Genomic DNA, 20,452 nt, shown 5'->3' on the forward strand with positions numbered 1-20,452 from the left:
ACTAAAGTGTGGAGGAGGTGAATTTTAGAATGGTTGAGGTGTAAGAGAAATGGAGACAACTTACTTCAACTTCTAGGAAGTTAAAATTACAAAGTTCCACCTATTTGGAATTATACATTTTGAAACGAAAAACAAAAGCAAAAGCAAGTTTCAACTAAATTTCAATTGAGGTACTCTAGAAGAAAATAACTGGTTGTAGGTAGAACAAATGAAAGCAAGTTCCTTCAAATTCCTGATTGTAACAATCAACCAACCAACCAAAAACCCCAGTAATGTAGTTGACAGGATTGATTCTACACTAAGGAAACAAATAACTCTCACACAGAGCAAAAAACAAAACCAATTTTAATGATTAAAACAGATTAATAGGTTTATAATAACTATTGTGGGAAGACCTAGAACCAGAAGTAAAGATTTTTAAATTGCATGCAAAACCTAGTTACCATTAAAACCAAAGCAATACCAAAATATCTTAGCTTCCTAGCATAGACTCCAGGCCCTTCGATTTTCAACTCATGGTAATCAAAATATGTACACTTTCACATGCTTCTAGTTGTAAAGGAGTAAGCTTATTCATATAGGACTACAAATATCTTTCCCAGATGAGAGGGCATAACAGTATCTTCCCTCCATCGTTTTGGGCCAATCTCACAGGGAAAAAGGCACTCCCCAAGGTTTCTCAGTAACACCTTTGCTAAGTTTTTTAATCACTCACATAATCTTTAAATTCGCCTTTATTTCACAGATCTGAGAACTACCTTTCATCAACCTATAAGCCAAATAATTAGCTTTCTTAAATAGACAAAAACTGCAAACTGGTTTCAAAAACACCTGGGCTTTGCTTCCTTGACAACTACTTAATGACTGGACTTTGGCATGCACAGCCAAACATATTACAGAACTAAAAGGACCACCACATGATATAGTTGTAAAACCATTTAAATTAATATTCTGTTTTCTAGTTTCTGTTGCTACTACTTCCCTTGTAGTGATTTGACTTTGTCCTTCAGAGCAACTCTCCCATGCTCTACATCTGGGTTTAACCTCTCTACTGAAAGATTCATGAAGAAAACAAAACACAAGCCAGATGTTTGAGTTTCCAGGTCTTTATGACCATTAAAACAAGGAGCAACAGAAGTGAACCGCTCATAAACAGTTATCCATTATTCACAGAAACCTTAGAAACCATTTGCCTGAGTTCAAAGAGAATCTGCTTCATCGCTACATCTGATTTATACCAAAACTGCACTTGGGTAGCTAGGATAGTTAATTTCACATTAAATTGAGCTGACATATTTTTCAGCACTTACTGCATCCATGCAGTGTGCAATTTTTGATGCTGAATAAGAGAAAGGTGGCAATTGAAGGCTTCACCACAAGCATCACATTCATGGATTTCTTGTGATTTCACTTCAGCATGGATCTTCTGATGATTGACTAGGCTGCGCTGCTGACTGAAACTTTTGTCACACTTCTCACATTTATAAGGCTTCTCTCCTGTGTGTATTCTCTGATGCTGAATTAGACCCGAGTTCCGACTAAAGGCCTTCCCACATTCGTCACATTTATGGGGTTTATTACCCGTGTGAACACCCTGATGTCGAATAAGATTACAAAGTTGACTGAAGCTCTTGCCACACTGTCTGCACAGATAGGGTCTCTCACCAGTGTGGATCCTCTGATGTTCAATAAGAAATGAACTCCGACTGAAGCTTTTCCCACAAACAGTGCACAGATAGGGCTTTTCTCCGGTGTGGATTCTTTGATGTTGCACAAGATGAGCACTTACACTAAAAGTCTTCCCACATTCATCACATTTGTAAGATTTTTCCTTAGGACAAGCCTCCTGTTGTATAACAAGACTGCAATTTGGATCAAAACTGTCCTTAGTTTCATTATATTGGTAAGTCTTCTCCCTGGTATGGATTCTCTGATGTTGAATAAGACCTGAGCTTCTACTAAAGGCTTTTCCACATTCCTCACATTTATGAGGTTTGTCCCCTGTGTGAATTCTCTGATGACGAGTTAGATTACAAAGCTGACTAAAGCTTTTCCCACATTCTTTGCATTGGTAAGGCCGTTCACCAGTATGGATCCTCTGATGCTCGATAAGGAATGAGCTCCGACTGAAGCTTTTTCCACATTCAATACAAAGAAAAGGCTTCTCACCCGTGTGGATCTTTTGGTGTTGTATAAGGTATGTACTTAATCTAAAGGCTTTCCCACATTCACCACATTTATGGGGTCGTTCCCCAGTGTGAATTCTCTGATGTTCAACAAGCAATGAATTTCTGCTAAAGCTTTTCTTGCATTTGGTACAGTGATAGGGTTTCTCACCAGTGTGAGTTCTTTGATGTTCAATAAGGTGCGACTTCCAGCTGAAAGCTTTCCCACAGTCATTACATTTATGGGGCTTCTCACCTGTATGAATCCTTTGATGCTTAACAAGGCTCCTTCTCTGGCTAAAGCTTTGCTTACACTGATTACACTGATACGGTCTTTCTCCAGTGTGGATTCTTTGATGTCTAATAAGAGTTGAACTTACACTAAATGTTTTTCCACAGTAATTACACTCATAGGGCCTTTCTCCAGTGTGAATTCTCTGATGTTCAATAACAAATGAACTGCGACTGAAACTTTTCCCACATTCATTGCATTGAAAAGGTTTCTCACCAGTATGGACCCTTTGATGCTGAATGAAATGGGCCTTGCGGACAAAACTTTTTCCACATTCTTCACATCTGTGGCATTTCTCTTCTGAGTTTGGTCTTTTCCGGATGATGTTAGTGTTGCTCCTGAACATTCTCGATTCCGGAGTCAGAGATTCCCTTGGTATTTCCCACAAGAATATCCCTCTCTGTTTGTCTAACCTACCAACCAGTTCAAAGGTTTCTTTCCCCATAGGATCCTGGTCAATTTCACTTTTGATTCTCCTAACTATTACACCCTGTGGTTCCACGTCTTCCTCAATTTCTTCAATTTCTTGTTTGATAGTTGGCTCCTCATCATCTTTTTTTAAAACATCTGAAACAACAAACAAGAAATACAGACACCATCCTAACTCTTTGATGGCAAGAAGAAATTACAAAAACAAACAAAAAAAACAAACCAAACCAAACAAAAAAAAAAAAAAAAGCAGTACTCAAAAAATTAGTAATAAATAAATAAACTATGTACAAAATATGTTTTACTACCTCATACTATTGTGTAGATTACAACAGCTCATACATATAAACCATTTATAAAAGTACCTGACAAGAAGTATAAGCTATGTAAATAATATTTGGTATTTGTTACTGGATACAATGAAATTTTTTAGAGTATGAAGAGTAATCATAGGAAAAGAATGAGTCAGTAAGAGAAAGCAGATTTGTGAAGAAGGGTTCATAAAACAATACCGAATTACATAACATGGGCAAGCAAGCAGGTAGTGATTGGAATAGCTAGTACCTCAGAAAAGAAAGTAACATGGGAGGAATATAAATTCAAACAAATTAGGATAAGAAAAGTATTATTGGAATGTGAACAGATCAAATAACTGACATAAAGGAACATATAAAAAGGATGTCAGGAAGGATGAAAGACAGGCATGCAACAATTCATTAATAAAAATGTATGCACTACCCATAGCAAGAGTATATGTAATAAGCCAGGATTCAGAAACAAGACAGGCAGCCCCCAACCGTATGGTATTAAGTAAAAACAGGGAAAGAAAATGATAGAGGATATATTAAGTAAAGAGCAGCTTCTATATGAAATTACAAAATGGTTGTAAACAAAAAAGGCTGAAGTGATATGGAATCTATGACACAGAGAACTGAGTATAAAAGAACATGGCCAAAATTAATAGGTAATAAAAAACTAGAGCATTCTATGGTAACTTACGACTTCTCTTACCACAAATGATACCACATTCTTAAAATATTTTAACAAATGATTCTCAACCCTCTAGCGACAGAAGACCATCTTTTGTAACTGTGCGATTTCTGAGAAATGAATGTTTCATGTAATTTATTAAAAATATTAATTTATTTTTATTAAAAAGGCAGATTTATAGAGAGCAGAAGTAGAAAGATCTTCCACCCAAATGGCCACAATGGCCAGAAGTGAGCCAATCCCAAGCCAGGAGCCTCTGGGACAAAGCAGGAACCTGGACTGAAGTGAAGCAGCTGGCATATACACTGGTGCCTAGGTGCTACAAGGTTGAAGTTCAGCCAGTTGAGCCTTTGTACCTGCCCCATGTTTCTTGTATTAAAGAGAAGATAGTATAATGGTGTATGATATAAAGAGTGGTAGATAGCTTCCCTAAGCCTGACTCTGAGTCCTTCCCTGATTTTCCAATTCTAATTTTTACAGAATCCAACTTAAAAATATATTATCAAATTTATATATGACCCTAAATAAGTTTATTTTCTCATATATCCTCTTTTTAAATTTTCTAGTTTTCTAACTATGGAGTCATCTTTGAATTCTGTCTTCACTTACTTAGAGCCAGTCATTATTATTAATTCTCCCAAAAGCTACCAAATAAAAACTTCCATTATGCCCCTAAGAAACTACTAGCAGCTTTATTTCTGCTTATTTTGCCTTCAATCTCCCCTCTCAAAATCATTTTCAACAAGCTACTTTCATTCACACAATGAAAAAGGATGAAACAAACTCTCCTGATTCTCTGTTCTTTAATTGTATAATTACACACAACAGAGGATGGTGTTGTGGCACAGTGGGTTAAATCATATTAGTACCAGATCAAGTCTTGTCTGCTCCACTTCAATCCAGCTTAACTGGGGGAAAAGCAGTGAGAAGATGGTCCAAACACTTGGGCTCCTACCATCCACAGGGGAGATCCAGATGCAGTCCCAGGCTCCTGACTTAGGCCTGTGCCAGCCAGCCCTGGCTTTTGCAGGCATTTGGGGAATGAATAATCAAGCTGAAGATGTCTTTCCCTTTAACTTTGCTTTTATTAATGCCTTAGTATAATATACATAAAATACACGAACACATAACCCATTCCTATCCAAAGCCAATCCTACTGCTTCTTGATCCCACTCTTCTCTGGGCAATTATTACTGTTGTCCAATTATCACTATCCTTTCATCAATCTATATTCTCCACTGACAACTTTCTACCATCACACAAGTTTGAGTATTTTCCAACTCTGTCTTGAACCTGAAATCTTTCTTTTAATGAAAAATCAAGATTTGTGGGGCCAGCACATTGGCTCAACAGGCTAATCCGCCAACTTCAAAGGTCAGGCATCCAATGTGGGTGGTTTGCTTATGTCCTGGCTGTTTCACTTCCAATTCAGCTCTCTGCTTATGGCCTGAGAAAGCAGGAGAGGATGGTTCAAAGCCTTGGGACCCCACACCCATGTGGGACACCCAGAAGAGGCTCCTGGCTTCTAGTTTTAGATCGGCTCAGCTCCAGCCATTGCAGCCATTTGGGGAGTAAACTAGGGGATGGAAGATCTTTCTCTCTCTGCTTCTCTCTGTAAATCTGACTTTCCAACAACAACAAAAAATCTTGAAAGAGAGAGAGAGAATATATCAAGCTTTTTGGCAATTCACAAGGTAGTTTTCTATGCCCAACCTTTTCCAGTTAAATCTCTCCTGCAAGCAACTATGAAATCTGGTTTCCATTTCCAGCACCTAGGGAAACTTTTCATCAAATCAATGACTTTCGAACAACACAACAGGCATTTTTCAGTCTTTACTCAGTAGCATCTGACACTGTTTATCATATCCATTTCTTTATATTACATGTTCTTAGTTTCTATGCTACCACATTTTATTTCTTAGGCCATATCTAATAAATGTACTTCATTTATTTCTCTTCCTTTGTTGATCATCTTATATAACCGTTATCCAGGTTGACAAAATTACTTATTCTCTATATACATTCTCTGGACAGACAGCTCCATTTAGATAGCACACAATGGGCTTACAAACAATATGATCATTATCTGTTCTCATATCATTGCCCACATCTAAGTGTCACCACTTTAAAAAAAAATCTTAAGGAAGAAAATAATCCCAGACTTCTCCCCATTTCTTATTGTTAAGCATCCTAATCATAGATTCCTTTTTAGCATATACTTTCTTTTAACCTTCAGTTACACAGCCATTTAATGCTTTTTTGATGGCTTGGACTTTGGGTTATCCTCACATTACATTCTGCCTTACTGGTCTTGTGTTTAAAAAATGGAATTCTGGAGCCATAAGGCTAAGCTTCCACCTTTGGAAGGTGGTGCTGGCATTCCACACGGGCACAGGTTCATATCCTTGTTGCTCCACTTCCAATTCAGTTCCCTGCTTGTGCACCTGTGAAAGCAGTATGATGGATCAAGCCCGTGGGCCCCTGCCCCATATGGGAGACCTGAGGAAGCTCCTGGCATCAGATTAGCTCAGCTCTGGCCAGTAAGGCCATTTGGTGAGTGAACCAGCAGATGGGAGACCTCTCTCTCTCTGTAATGCTGCCTTTTAGATAGAAATAAGTTAGATCTTTAAAAAAAAAAAAGTAGAATTCTACTCATTTCATCACTTACAGATTTAGCAGCACTACATTGTCTTCAAGATCATACCAAAGCCCTATATTATATTCAGAATTTTTCATGACATGGTCATTAAGTCTCAATTCACATTCTCACTTACACTATTGTACTTTATGTAGGTAAACCGCATGTATCAGTCTTTTCATGTCATACCTTTGCGTATTTCATTTATTAAGTGTGCCCCAAAATTGTTTATCTGGGCATCTCTTGATTCTTTTAAGATTCAGTTCAAAGTCATATATAGTTCCTCAATAAAGCCTCTGATGCATCCACTAGACAGGTTCCAGTATTCTGTTTTTCAATCTGCCATCCACTCATAGCTTCATTATGGTTATTATACTGTACTTTTAAACTATATGTCTTTGTATCTTCCATTGCATTATAAGTTCCTGGGAAGAGCACTGTAGCACAGTGGTTAAGCCACATGGGACTTCTGCATCACATACTGGAGTGACTGGTTTCAGTCCTAGTCACTCTGTGCTTTGAAGTCAGCCTTCTAATGATGACCCCAAGAAGCAATTAATATCCAAATAAACGCAGGAAAAAGATAAGAGCACACATTCTCTGGATGGTGGGAGAACTATCTACATGTCAGAAAGTGTGCCCTCTCTAGGAACTGAATCTACTAGTGCCTTGATGTGGACTTCCCAGCTTCCAGAACCAAGAGATAACTGTTATTTCTCATCCATGCTTTAGTATATTGTCACAGCAGCGTGGACTAACCACCAACAGAATAACTCCCAACTTCCTGGATTGATTTGATTTCTGATATGTAGTTTTAGTAATGTTCCTATGTTCTGAAAGACATCCTTATGCCTCTAGAATAATTCCCTTTAAGTTTAGGCATAAGCTAGCTTGAGTTGATTGTAATCACCTTTAATCAAATAGTTATAGTAATACTAAAACTGGCAAGAAGGAGAGAATGCAAATGCAAGATAATGATGAATTAACTTTAGGACAGAATAGCAGCTGGCATGCTTTCTCTGGGAAGTATCAAACAGTAGACATTTTTCACTTTGTGAGCCATTATCACCTCTATTCCACCTACTACTCACTACTTTCATTGTATATGAAAATAATCATAGATAACACATAAAAGACTGGGCATATCCATGTTTCAATAAAACCTGAATTATAAAAATCGGCAATGGTCATAGTTGTTAATGTTAGTATCCATCAGAGAATAAAATGAACAGGATTCCTAAGTAACAGAATGGAAGAATGGTGAGGGGAATTCAATAGTTAATTAACTGTCAAATAAATGAATAACTGAACAAAAAAACTGAAAAGAGACTACAAAGTTAAAAAAAAAAAACTTGTAGTTGTAGCAACCTTTAGTTCATTGTGACTCAAGTAGACTAAAAAGACTGATTAAAACTGAAGATGTCAGCAAATCAAGGCATCACCAATGTGGCTATGATAGCTTTTCAAGAAAAGCAGCATGGAAAGGAAAAACAGGAAAGAGGAGGCAAAATGATAAAACCAAATGGAGTCACGTTATGAAGAGCACTCAGATGAAGCAGAACACCGAAGTGGAAAAGGAGAGAAAGAATGACCTCTTATCAAAAGGGCACTAATCAAGGGCTTGGAGTGGGTGGGGGTCTTTGAGGAGATGACAAGAGAGTAGGAAGAGAAATAATGGCAGAAAGCTGGACTTAGGTTGCAGTAAGGAATAAAGCGCAAAAATGCAAAATGATAGACGGCTCACAGTCACACCTTCGTCCATATGGTAATCAGATGCTACAGAATCAGGTGCAGGCAAGGCTGGGTAGCTAGCTGATTGGTTCTATCATCCAGGATACCGTAAGTATGAACACACTGACTCAGAGACATCACGGCATTAAAAGAAAGTCAACAGAAGACATGGCTTAAGATTCAAGTTGCATACAGGAAATAATAAGCTAAGACATCTAAACAGAAGCTATATAAGTTGATTAAGAAATTAGGATTTTTAAAAAATTAAGTTATGAGCAATTCAGGAATTTTAGGGAGTTAACAAGCAAGATTATAGACCTGGCTCTGTGCTAAGTGCTGGAGAAATCAAATAAAAATATGTAGTTTCCATTCTTACAATGAGCACTGTGATTAGAGAAATAAGATATAAAGATCATAGCAACATGACAAATTCATAGCATAACACGATCAATTCAACAATGAAACACATGTAAGGTAGCACACAGGAAGGAGTGTTTAATTCAGATGAGAAGGGTTTTGAAATTTCAATGGATTACTTTGAGACTTATCAGGTTTGAGTTAATATGTGATCTTTCCAAAGGAAAGATCATGATACTGGAAAAAAAAAATCTCTTGAGTTTGATAGTGAGCTCATATGGATCACTGTGAAACAATTTAAAGTGAGTTTAGAGGAGAGACAAAGGAGTTTAAATACCATCGCAGGTAAAGAGGAACAGAACGCTTTAACTGCTCTTACAGACACTTGGCTATGAAGAGAACAAGTACCAAGTTACTAAGAGCACTAAGAGGAAGACTGGTATAAAGAGGGATGTTTCATTCCTTCGCCCAACTGAAATAATCATGAATATGTTTATTAACAAGATAAAGTTATGAAGAGAGAAGCAATATAGACTGAGGCTGTAATGGGGAACAAAACACGATGAATGATGGTAAGTTCTAGAGAAGAGAGAAGACAGGAGCAGGTGTGCCCACCAGGGCAGAGATGCTGCGTTCAGGCTTAGTGGCTTCTATTTTCTCTGCAAAACATGAGATGGGACCACTTATAACTGAGTTCCCCAAAAAAACTCCTTAATGTTTCTGGAAAAATCACTAAAACCAACAGAAGAGTGAGCATATTAAGAACAAAAAAACCACTGAAATACAAAAATCCAATAAAGATGCAAGGAAAAAAACCATGCATACAGAAGGCTATTAGTCTTTATGGCTAGACAGTTTTCCCTACTGTGCTTAGTAACACGGATAAGGAAGCAAGTTTGTATTACAACAGGTAGAGCATAACATCAAGGTGGCAAAATGATTATATGAGGAAGTGAAAGTTTAGAACTGATACACTGGTGAAAAAAAACAGATTTGTAATGAGAAAACTAGATACATGTTGCAATGAGTAGGAGTGAGTGACAGGCAAACTCCAGTCCACTTGATTGAGGCATAAAAAAAAATGTCTGGTTTTGGTCACCTTTTTCTAATTACAGTCCATAAACAGCATTTATCAGTGCTCTGAGTTGTTTTACAAAATAGAGCCCTAAAGTCAATTGGTTGAGTTCCACTAAGGCTCAAGTCCTAGCTAGGTCATCAGTGGCAATGGTTAAAGTAGAGAAGACTGTAAGATATGTGACAATATGTATGAAGGACCGGGCAAAATGCTGACAGGTCATGAAAAGGGATTTGAGTGGGTCGAGCAAGACTGCTGAGGAGAGATTTTGGTTGCAGGTGGAAAGTTTAATGCCTTGGGAGTAGTGGTGGGAAGCTAGGAGAACAGTAACTTCTCCCTTCCAGCCATATGACAGCAGTGAGAAGCGCAGGAACAAGCAGCACCCACACAAAGGTCTGCCAGAAGAAATGTGTCCTGGGCAAAGTGCCAGGTTCCAGGCAGGACTGGTAGGGAACATTCTGTGAAGGGGGACAGGGGCTCTAGAAGGCAGAGGGAATGCCGGTGGGAGGAAGGCGGTGGGAGGATAAGCCACGAGGGAAGTACAGCAATATGGGAGGGAGATTCTGAAGACAGGGAGTTGGAGAGACTTGCCTCTGGCTCATTCTGGAAGCTAAGGCTCCAAGTCATGGAAACCACTTAAGGGCTGAAAGGTTTGGATCAGAAATTGGGGGCAAAGCACTTTGGGTACTGGCCTAAGAATTCTGGGTCTGAGTTTTAGTACCTTGTAAGCTATTCTAAGTTTTTAGTACCTTGTGAGGTATTGTAAGAGGAATGGCAGATTCTTACCCAGTGAGACCAGGTTTCCGTAATTCTCCATCATGACATCTTGATACAGACTTCTTTGAGCTGGGTCCAGATAATCCCACTCCTCCTGGGTAAAAAACACAGCCACATCCTCAAATGTCAGCAACCCCTGAAATAGTACGATTTCTGCCGTCAGTTCCTGTGGTCTCAAGGACAGCTCTACCACTGAAAAGAGCAGAAGCAATCATACATCAGACCATGAGGCACATGGTAACACTACCAGATGCTAGCCAATGTTGGGAACCGACTGCAATGGGACCTCAGGCTACGCTACCAGCAAGTGGATGGTTACTTATCCAAACAGTTAGAGAGCGCTAACGGTAAGGCTTCTCTGGTTTAATAATGACACCATGACATTTTCATTTTGGCAAAGGGCCCCTGGCCTCTCCAAGCTTCCCTTACCTCATTGCCCTGCTCCAATTCTCTATTCGCACTGGCACGTGATCCAATTGAATTCCTTGAGCTTCTCTAAGCGTTTTACCTTGCTCGGGTCCAGGCTCCGTGCCAGGTGCAGAAGACACAGGGAAGGTCAAAAATGATGCCTCACCTGGGGGAAACTCACAAATGAGCCGGCCTGGAGCATTACTAATCTTCTCCAGCCCACTCACTAAGTCGCTCTTGGAAAACAGGAGCCGACGGGCAGTTGGTTCGCGAATCGCACCTCGTGGAGAAGAACTCCGGAGGGAGCTCCTAGCTTCGCGGCGGCCCTGCAAGAAGCCGGGTCAGGAGGCTGGAGGTGGGGGACGGCGGTGCGGCCTAGCTCCGGGGGGCGGCGAGACAACCGGGATCCCCAGAGACCACTTACCTTTGGCTCCGGAGGGGGACTTGGGGAGGCCATCTCCCGCCAGAGACAGGAGTAGGACCTGGGGCGGCGGCTCAGAAAAGGGCTCCGGTGGGGCCTGCCCTGCGGCGCTCAGTGAGGCCCTGATGTCCACCCAGCTCCTGCCTCAGCACGCGAGCGGTCACGATCCTCAAAGCATAGCAGACATAGTCCCTAGTTGCGTCCCAGCCTTGAACCCCACGCCCTGCGTGAATGCGCGGCCTTTCGGGCCTCTTTGGAGCCTCCTCCCAGCTGCTGGTTCCTCCTGCTCCTCGTAGCCCAAGCAGCGCTCCGACCGTCCGCCCCCGGGCCAGAAGGCGTCACCCGGAACCTCCTCCGGACGCCCCCAAACTACAAGTCCCGTCATGCATCAGGAGCGTGCGGACCAGCCTCCCCTGGCATTGGCCACAGGACTACATTTCCCGGCGTGCAGAACGGGAGAGTCGCCACTAAGCGTACGCACGATTGGCTGGCCCTGGCGCGTCGCAGCCCGCGGAGGACGTGAGCGCAGGCGCGCTGCTCTTCTGGAAGATGGCGAGCGTGTGTGTCTCCGGTGCAAGCCGAAGAGGTTTGACGTGGATGGTCTTGAGGATGACGCGTAGAGAATTTTGGTCTCCGTCCAGGTAAAGCTGGAGGTTGGGTGGGCCGCATTTGGGGAAAAGAAGAATAACAGGAGGACGAATGGACGAGTTCAGGACGGCTTTCTTGTGATCTACCCCGGTCCCGAGCCTGCGCGAGGACCCTTGTGAAGGACGGGGGGTCTCAAGGCGCGGCGCAGCTCTCCGGTCGGGGGGCCAGTAGAGCTCCCTCTCGGGTTCAGTCTCCGCCTCTCACCGTGAAAAACACACGGTTTTTCTTCCGCCTTCCTCGGTCTTGATCAAGCCGACAGTTTGGCCCACGTGTGAGTCGCAGAGTGCTGGGTGAGGGTGGGGTCGGCTCCTTCGGTGGGCAGCGCCGTGAGGGGCAGCCTTCACTGGTGACTCACTGGCCAGCGCGTTTCTGTAGCCACGCTTCTGGAGGACAGCATTTCTGTAGACAGGTGGCATGGGGAGCGGAAATGAAGGCCCTTCCCAACACCCGCGTGTCCTTGTGACAGCCAGCAGGACTGAGGTCAGCAGGAGGGAAATCATTTCTGATTTTATTTGAGTCTTTTTTTTCTTATAATTTAGGTGCTACTTTTGGTTGTCATTTGCATGGACTGTCTTTCCTTTCCTTCATGCTCAAGCCACATCATTGAGTCTGAGTTTCTTCTAGATAACATATGATTGGGTTTTGATCCATTCAGCCACTCTCTTTTACTTAAGATGTTTATTCCAGTTATATGAATTACGCGCAATTGCATGAATTTCTAAAGATTAGCATTTTATTTGGGTTATGGTTCTAGAGGCCAGGGAGACGAAGAACATGACATTGGCATCTGTTGGATTCGTGACTAAGTCTTTTATTAAGCACTTCTGCGATGTCAGCAAATTATTTCGTGTTAGCCCATATACTCAGTAGTAGCTATTCAAGCAATTATTAAATATATTTTTCAAGATTTCCATAAATCATTAAAATGGGTTTCTGTGTTTAGGAGCTTCTAATGTAGTGCAGTGATTCTCAGAATGTTATCCACTGGGAACCTGGACAGTTTGCCTTGATAGCGCTAAAGACAAGAGCCCTACTGGTGGAGATGAGACTTGCTGTTAATTATCGTGAAGGACAGGCTCCCCTAGCAAAACTTATGCAATCCAAAGTATTGCAGTTTGGAGGATAATAAACCTGATCTGTTAAGAAAAGTTAGAATATAAATAAAATTGTAACTAAGGTAGGGTATGATGATACACTCTGAAAGCACCATGAAGTGCTGAGATCAATGGAATGTAGAGTAATGCTTGACTGAGAAAATAAGTTAAAGCTTGGAGTTGTTGCAGGACTTGAAAAATAAGAAAAATTCAGTAGGTAAAGGTGAAAATAGATATTCAGAAAGGATATAACTTGAACTGGCGTGGTATCATGAAAACAGGATTGTGTGTGGGACAGACTGCGTCATTTTGTAGAGGACGTGGAGTCCAGCTAGGGAAATGAAGTTAGCGAGGCGGATGAGGTTGAGTCTTGGAGGATTAGGAGTACAGAATGATGATTTATCTGTCTTCATAACTAATTCTGTGAAACTCTTAGTATGTAAAATACATTTTTTAAAAAAGATTTATTTTTATTGCAAAGTCAGATATACAGAGAGGAAGAAAGACAGGAACATTTTCCGTCTGATATTCACTCCCCAAGTGGCCGCAATGGCTAGAACTGAGCCAATCCGAAACCAGGAGCCGGGAGCTTCTTCCAGGTCTCCTTCACAGGTACAGGTCCCAAGGCTTTGGGCCGTCCTCAACTGCTTTCCCAGGCCACAAGCAGGGAGCTGGGTGGTAAAGCGGGGCAGCTGGGACTAGGACTGGCGCCCATATGGGATCCCGGGTGTGTAAGGCAAGGACTTTAACCACTATGCTATCGTGCCGGACCCATAAAAAACATTGTCTGTCTGTATCTATTCATTCAGCTATAAGCATTCCAGTTGCAAGGGTCTGCCTCTCATATTCTTTTCTGTTTTTCACAGTTACAAGAGTAATAAATGCAAATTATTCTGTGATTTTCATTAATGAGTAAAATTTGGTCTGGTGTTTGTCAGTTTTGTGAATATAGTAAAGCAAAGATTCACGTGTTTTGTTCTGGACATTCCAGAAAAGAGAAGGATCCAGTAGAAGAGGTGAAGACAGTAGAAGAGGTGAAGAAAGAACCTATCTTGGTGTGTCCGCCCGTACGAAGCCGAAAGTATGTGCCACCTGACGATCTCCAGAGTCGTTTGGAATTTCATGTTAAAGAAGTTTTGGGCACATCTCTTCCCGGCAATTGGCAGGACATCTCTCTGGATGATGGTCACATGAAGTTTAGTCTGTTGGCACGCTTAGGTGATGACTTGGGCCATGCGGTGCCCAACTCCAGGCTTCACCAGATGTGCAAAGTCAGAGATGTTCTTGATTTCTATAATGTCCCTGTTCAAGATGGATCTAAATTTGATGAACTTAGTACAAGTAATCTACCCCCTAATTTGAAAATCACTTGGAATTACTGACTTATGTGGAAGATAAACGCATTGGTAGCATTTTTCCCCTAAGCAAGGGAGCTGCTGATTAGATCTTATTTTACCTTTAGAACTGTTCTCTGAATCACATTTTTCTATAGAAGAATGCATCAATCTTTTTTTAAAATTTTCATGCGTGAGTTCACAAAGAAATAAAAGTACTTTTTTTTTTTACATTTGCTAAACCAGTATCATTAAAAAATAGACTCATTAATATTAATTTGTGGAACATTTTTTTCTTCAGAGGACGTTGGAGTTGACTTGGGAGGTTGCAAATGCGTTTTGAATAAAAACAAATCTTTAAAAAAAAGTGATGCGGTATTTCAAGTTGAGACATGATCATATCCTTCATGGGCATCAAGCAGTTGAAAGAAAATGCTTAAATCCAAGGTGGAATTATTACATAATACATGTATAAAGAAAGAAACTTGTATGAGATAAGATACTTAGAAAAATATGTGTTGTAAATTACGTAAAATATTTCATTATTTTATTGCATGAGTAGAAATAACAAAATAATAATGTCCATTTGGTGTTAATCTGTTTTGGAATTAAAAGTCATTTCTTAAAGTTATGTTGTGTGTTTTTACTTTTTTAAAGTGAAATTTGGCTTTATTTTCTGCCTTGTTATTTCCTTAAAGTAACTAGTTATCATCAGTCTTTTTTTTCTGTAATTTTTAAAAAATATGACAGTGATGGCTGTATTAAAATGTGTTAGCTAATATTTCTTATAAAAAGTGTGTGTTTACATAAAAGTAACATGTGTCAAGTGGCATGAACATTTGTTCTGTGCTTTTACTACATCACTTATACAGGGCAGATTTTTAAGAAAACAGAGACAAGAAAGCAGAAACAGCAAAGTTGTCTCCACCCCACTACTTAGATAATCACCTAACATTCTGGTGTATTTCCCAATGGAATAAAGCTAATTTATGAGATAGATTGCTAGTGCTTTACATTATGAGCATTTATGCTTTTAGTGATCTCAAAATAACAAATTAAATTAGTATATTAATTTATGATTAGGTGATAAGTACTAGTTTAGCTAAATATTCCATTATTGGTTTTCTGTTTTTTCGCTTTAAAACTTACAAAACAATACTTGTAGAGTTGTACAAAGGGCTTTCATATGTCACAGCCAGCTTTTCATTTTAACATTTTGTTTGTTTCAATCCATAAGCCACAGCCAACTTCCAATATTTTTATGAGTGCAGATTCCCCCTAACTCAATTCTTCAGCTTCTAGCATTCAACATCTGTGTTTATCTTAGCTCCAACTTATGAGAGAGAATATGCAGTGCTTGTGTGCTGTGTCTTTCATTGAACATAATGTCCTCCAGTTTCATTCATTTTGTTGTACCTGATAGGATCTCATTTTTGGTGTCGTAATATTCCATTGTGTGTATTATCTGATGAGACTATATAGTTGTGACCAGTATTGCAGGAAACATGGTGGAGCAGGAATTTCTGAGAGAATAATTCATATCTTTAAATGTCTTTTTTGGATAACACCCACTGTGTCAGATGAGGTAGAACTGTTGGCTATTTGTGTTATGAGAACTCTAGCCCTTCTTTCTTTATTAACTGGACTGTTAATTTCTTGACGTGTTCTGGATATTGATCACATAGGTAGTTGGCGTTTGTTTTCTATTGCATGTAACTTCACTCTTGATTCTTTCCTTCTTGTACAGAAGCTTCTGAGTTTGGTATAATTTAATTTGTATAGTTTCGTTGCCTTTACTTTTAGGATCTTATAAAAATTGGCAACACCAATTTCCTCAAGTGCTTTTTTTTTATAGGATTTTTGTCTTACAAGTAGGTCATTTGACTTCTCAAGTTGATTTTTTTAAAAAGATTTATTTTTATTGGAAAGTCAGATATATAGAGAGGAGGAGAGACGGAGAGAAAGATTTTCCATCTGATGATTCACTTCCCAAGTGACTGCAATGGCCAGAGCTGTGTGAATCCAAAGCCAGGAGCCAGGAGCTCTTCCAGGTCAAGGCTTTGGGCCGTTCTCGACTGCTTTCCCAGGCCACAAGCAGGGAGCTGATGGGAAGTGGGGCTGCTGGGATTATAACCGGCATCCATGTGGGATTCCGAGTGTTCAAGGCAAGGATTCTAGCCACTAGGCCATGGTGCCAGGCCCTCAAGTTGATTTTTTTTAATATGACGGAAGGTGTAAGGATTTAGTTTCCTTTTGCACAGCTTTGCCAGTACTGTTGATTGAAACTTCAACATATGTGCTTGCCACCTATGGTAAAAATCTATTAGTTCTATGTGTGTGGATTAAACTGGGCTGTTTTCCATTCATCTGTGTCTTTTTTTAATAATTATTATTCTAGAATCATACTGTTTTAATTACTATAGCTTTGTTTTTAAATTAGGTATGTGATGCTTTCACCTTGTTTTTTTTTCCCTGGTGATCAGTTTGGCTATTCTGAGGTTTTGTGACTGTGTGAGTATTAGTATATTTTTCTGATTTTTTTTAGAGTGTATCATTGATATTTGGTAAAGACTGAGTTTGTAGATTGCTTTAGTTAGTATAAACATTTTAATGATATTAATTATTTTGGTTTATGAACAAAGGATACCATTCCAATATTTTGTACCATTGATGTATGGGTGTTTAATAATTATCATGGATAGCTCTGACTTCCTGGACTGTTTATTCATGATTTTTTTACATATTTTTGGTAATTAATGGGCTTTATTTCTTGTGTTCCTTTTCAGCAGGATTATTATATATTCATAAACATGCTACTTTGTTTTGTTGGTTTTGTGTCCTATAATTGTACTGAATTGGTTTATCTATGCTGACAGCTTTTTGTTAGAGTGTATAGATTTTCCATGTACAAAATCATGTCCTCTGCAAACATGGATATTTTGATTTCCTCCTTTCTGTTTTTTTATGTCTTTTATTTTCTTCCCTAGTAATCCCTGCTAATACTTGTATATTATATCAAATGAGTGTAGTGAAAGTGAAATTCTTTGGGATAGAAAATGTTTTAATCTATTCCTGTTCAGTATATTAACTATTGGTATATCATATGTAACCTTTAAAATTTTGAGGTGTGTTTCTTCTCTACCTAATTTGTTGAGGGTTTTATCTTGAAGGAATGTTGAACCTTGCTAAATGCTTTCTCCTCATCTATGGAGATGATCGTATGATTTTTGTCTTTCATTCTCTCCACCTCCTGTAATCCCATGCTGGGGCTGCACCATTTTCTCTACAACCTTCCTGCCATTTCAGGTTTGAGCAGTTCCTATGGTTAGGGAGACACCAGGTGTCCTAAATAGCTGGATTGTTGGCAGTGCTGATCTAACCAGAACCTTCTGGCCATTAGGTCTGAGGGACTTATTTGAGTTGTAAGATACCAAAGTCAGTATTATTTATGATGTGGGACCAGTGCAATGCACTGAGCTGGAAGCAAGTTGGCTCTCAGCTCAACACATGTGCAGCTCACTGTTGTCTCTGCATTCTCAAAGCCTTTGCCGCAGTATAGAAAATGGTGCCTGATGTGCCACTCATGGAGTTCTGGATCTGCTGGCCATTAGTCCTGGGGGCTACCTGGACCTATTTTGGGTGGAAAATGGTTACTAGTGGAGTGCTGACCACTGATGTGGCTCACACCACTGCTTGCTGAATGCTGCTGGTATATTTAGTCACTGCAGCACCAAAACATTGTCTCTGCTGCTTTCCATGCCTGTTAGTCTCCAGGTTCCCCTCTGCCATTGGCCTGTCCTCTCCTGTTTCTGGGAATGTGCCCTCTCTGCCTCACCCTGGCTAATGTTTAAATATGTCCTTACTCTCTTCAGCCATCTTGATTCTCAAGGCCGTGAGTCTTGCAGAACTGGGTTAGTTAACCATAAATAAGGACAGATTGTTAACAGTGATGCAACATTGCCCTTCTGTATTGGCTCTTCAACTCATGTCCTCTTGTGCTTCAACCTTCTGCTATGAATGTCACATGGTATATGTTTTTCCTACCTTTCATTTTCAGTCTATTATCTTTACTTGTAAAGTGAGTTTCTCACAGGCAATATGTAGTTGGATTTTTAAAAAATTAATTTGACCAATTTATATCTTTTACTCAAGGAAATTAAGGCTTAGCACTAAAGATTAATATTGAGAGATTAAAAACTGATTACTGTGATTTTACACATGACACCAAAAATGTCATGTGTTTTCATAATTATTACATCTAATATAGGACTCCCTTAAGCATTTCTTGTAAGTTCAATCTTGGGTTAATGAATTCTAGCTTTGTTTATATGAGAAATACTTCTTTAGTTCTAAAAGCTAGCTTTCTGGGTCCTATGTTCTTTATCTTTCAAGGTTTTGAATATATCATCCCAGTTTCTTCTGACTATAAGGTTGTTACTGTAAAGTCTTGCTGTTAGTCTGATGGGTTTTCCTTTATAATTTGGTTGTTTTTCCCTTTAATTATTTTTAGCTCTGGGATTATTTCAAGTGCTGTACTCCCCAGATCAGAAATTCTTTCCTTAGTCCAACTCTGAATTATACCTTTTTATTTAATTGATTAGAATTTTCCAGCTATAAAATGAATTTTTTCCAAAGATAGATTTATTTTACTTGAGTTATAGAGAGGGTAGAGGGAGAAATAGAGAAAAAGATTTTCCATCTGCTTGTTTCCTCCCTACATGGCTGCAACTGTCAGAGTTATGCCATCTGAATCTGGGAGCCAGGAGCTTTTTCCACATATCCTCTGTGGGTACAGGAGCCCAACAATTTGAGCCATTCTTTGCTGATTTCCCAGGCCACAAGCAGGAAACTAGATCTGAAATGGAGCATGTGGGATTAGAATCAGTGCCCATTTGGAATGCTGGTTCCATAGGTGGAGGATTAGCTTGTGTGCCAGACGTCAAAAATTTTTTTTTGTATGATTTGAGCTCATGCTTGAATTTTTCGATATATTTTCTATTGTTTTCTTCATTTATTTTAAATATCTATTTTTTTGCATTTCTGCATTTTCTTAGCATCATTGTTTATATTACTTTTGTAGCATTTCTTTTAGTTCCGCGTTTCACTTAATATAGCAGGTTAAGATGTTTCTGCTGTGCTTTTGAGGATATCATGTTTCCTTACTTTCTGTTTCCTATGTCTTCATGTTGACCTCTGCACATGTGGTAAAATAGTTCCTTCTTATGGAATAGTTCCCCATGGAAAAGACATTTTATTTAGATGGAATGCAGTATCTTAGTTTGCTAGTTACAAGTGAGCTCAGAAGGGCAGTTTCTGAGTGATTTTTTTAATCACTATCAGCAGTATGTACAAGTGCCACAGCTGTGTAGTTTGCAGCAGTTTGTGGAGATAGATGTATTACTTTGAAGTGGATGAAGGCTTTTAAGGATGTGTATTTTCAGTAACCAGCACTAGGCTTTGTGTTGGCTGGAGCCTCATTCTTGGTGCTAAGGCACACAGTATGAGCGGTCCTGTTGTCCTGCCAGAGAAGCCAGATTGATATTAGGGATTGTGACACCAGCAGGTGGGGCTCAAGCACTGTGAAGCGGATGAGACTCCGTAGATTCTGTTGGAAGACTGTGACCTGATATTGGGACCTCTGGCAGCAGGAGCCCCAGTCTCAGCACTCAGAGTTGTGGAGAGGACTTTGTCCCATTCCTCTAGGATGACTGTGGAATTTTCACTGGCAGATATGGGTTTAGAATGCTGAAATGCAGGTAGGTTCTTCCCCAGGTCTCACAAAGTAGATTCTGGTGAATCTGAGGAGTCTAGTCCTGAAGTTTCAGGAAGCAGTGAGGCCATTTATCCAGGTGTCACTGGTGACAGCAGTTTTAGGAAACATGGATTGGCAGCTACCAACCTAAAGTAGAGAAATGTAGATAGGGTTCTTCAGGTAAAGCCCATGAGTGTGAGTTATCTCGGGTATTGTAGCGCCAGTGAAAGTCCCTAAGCATGGCACTGACGAGCACGCCCTGCACTTTTTCAAAGGGCACCATTTATAGTAGAGGTGGTGTTTGCACCCTGGGTACCCTACATATTTGTCAGAAGACATAG

General features: G+C 39.9%; 2 protein-coding genes across 8 annotated transcripts; one reads left to right on the forward strand and one right to left on the reverse strand.

Moving 5' to 3' along the window:
• Window positions 1–328: 328 nt before the first annotated feature.
• On the reverse strand, window positions 329–11,595 carry ZNF189 (zinc finger protein 189). 7 transcript variants are annotated; one of them, XM_040962933.1, is made up of 4 exons: window positions 11,287–11,595; window positions 11,029–11,188; window positions 10,464–10,646; window positions 329–3,024 (listed from the first exon to the last, which is right to left on the reverse strand). In XM_040962933.1, the coding sequence occupies exons 1-4, from the start codon at window positions 11,317–11,319 to the stop codon at window positions 1,307–1,309; spliced, it is 2,094 nt and encodes a 697-aa protein (XP_040818867.1). In that variant the 5' UTR covers window positions 11,320–11,595; the 3' UTR covers window positions 329–1,306. The 7 variants fall into 7 exon arrangements, with proteins under 7 accessions (XP_040818867.1, XP_040818873.1, XP_040818870.1 ...); XM_040962939.1 differs by having other exon boundaries at window positions 10,464–10,545; window positions 11,029–11,211; XM_040962936.1 differs by having other exon boundaries at window positions 10,464–10,548; window positions 11,029–11,211.
• A 203-nt stretch (window positions 11,596–11,798) lies between these two features.
• On the forward strand, window positions 11,799–14,986 carry MRPL50 (mitochondrial ribosomal protein L50). The gene is made up of 2 exons (XM_040963342.1): window positions 11,799–11,924; window positions 14,017–14,986. The coding sequence occupies exons 1-2, from the start codon at window positions 11,833–11,835 to the stop codon at window positions 14,405–14,407; spliced, it is 483 nt and encodes a 160-aa protein (XP_040819276.1). The 5' UTR covers window positions 11,799–11,832; the 3' UTR covers window positions 14,408–14,986.
• The last annotated feature ends 5,466 nt before the right edge of the window (window positions 14,987–20,452 follow it).

Source organism: Ochotona curzoniae, unplaced genomic scaffold (genome assembly GCF_017591425.1).
Source record: "Ochotona curzoniae isolate NIBS_2020 unplaced genomic scaffold, NIBS_Ocur_1.0 scaffold_3208, whole genome shotgun sequence".
NCBI lineage: Eukaryota > Metazoa > Chordata > Mammalia > Lagomorpha > Ochotonidae > Ochotona > Ochotona curzoniae.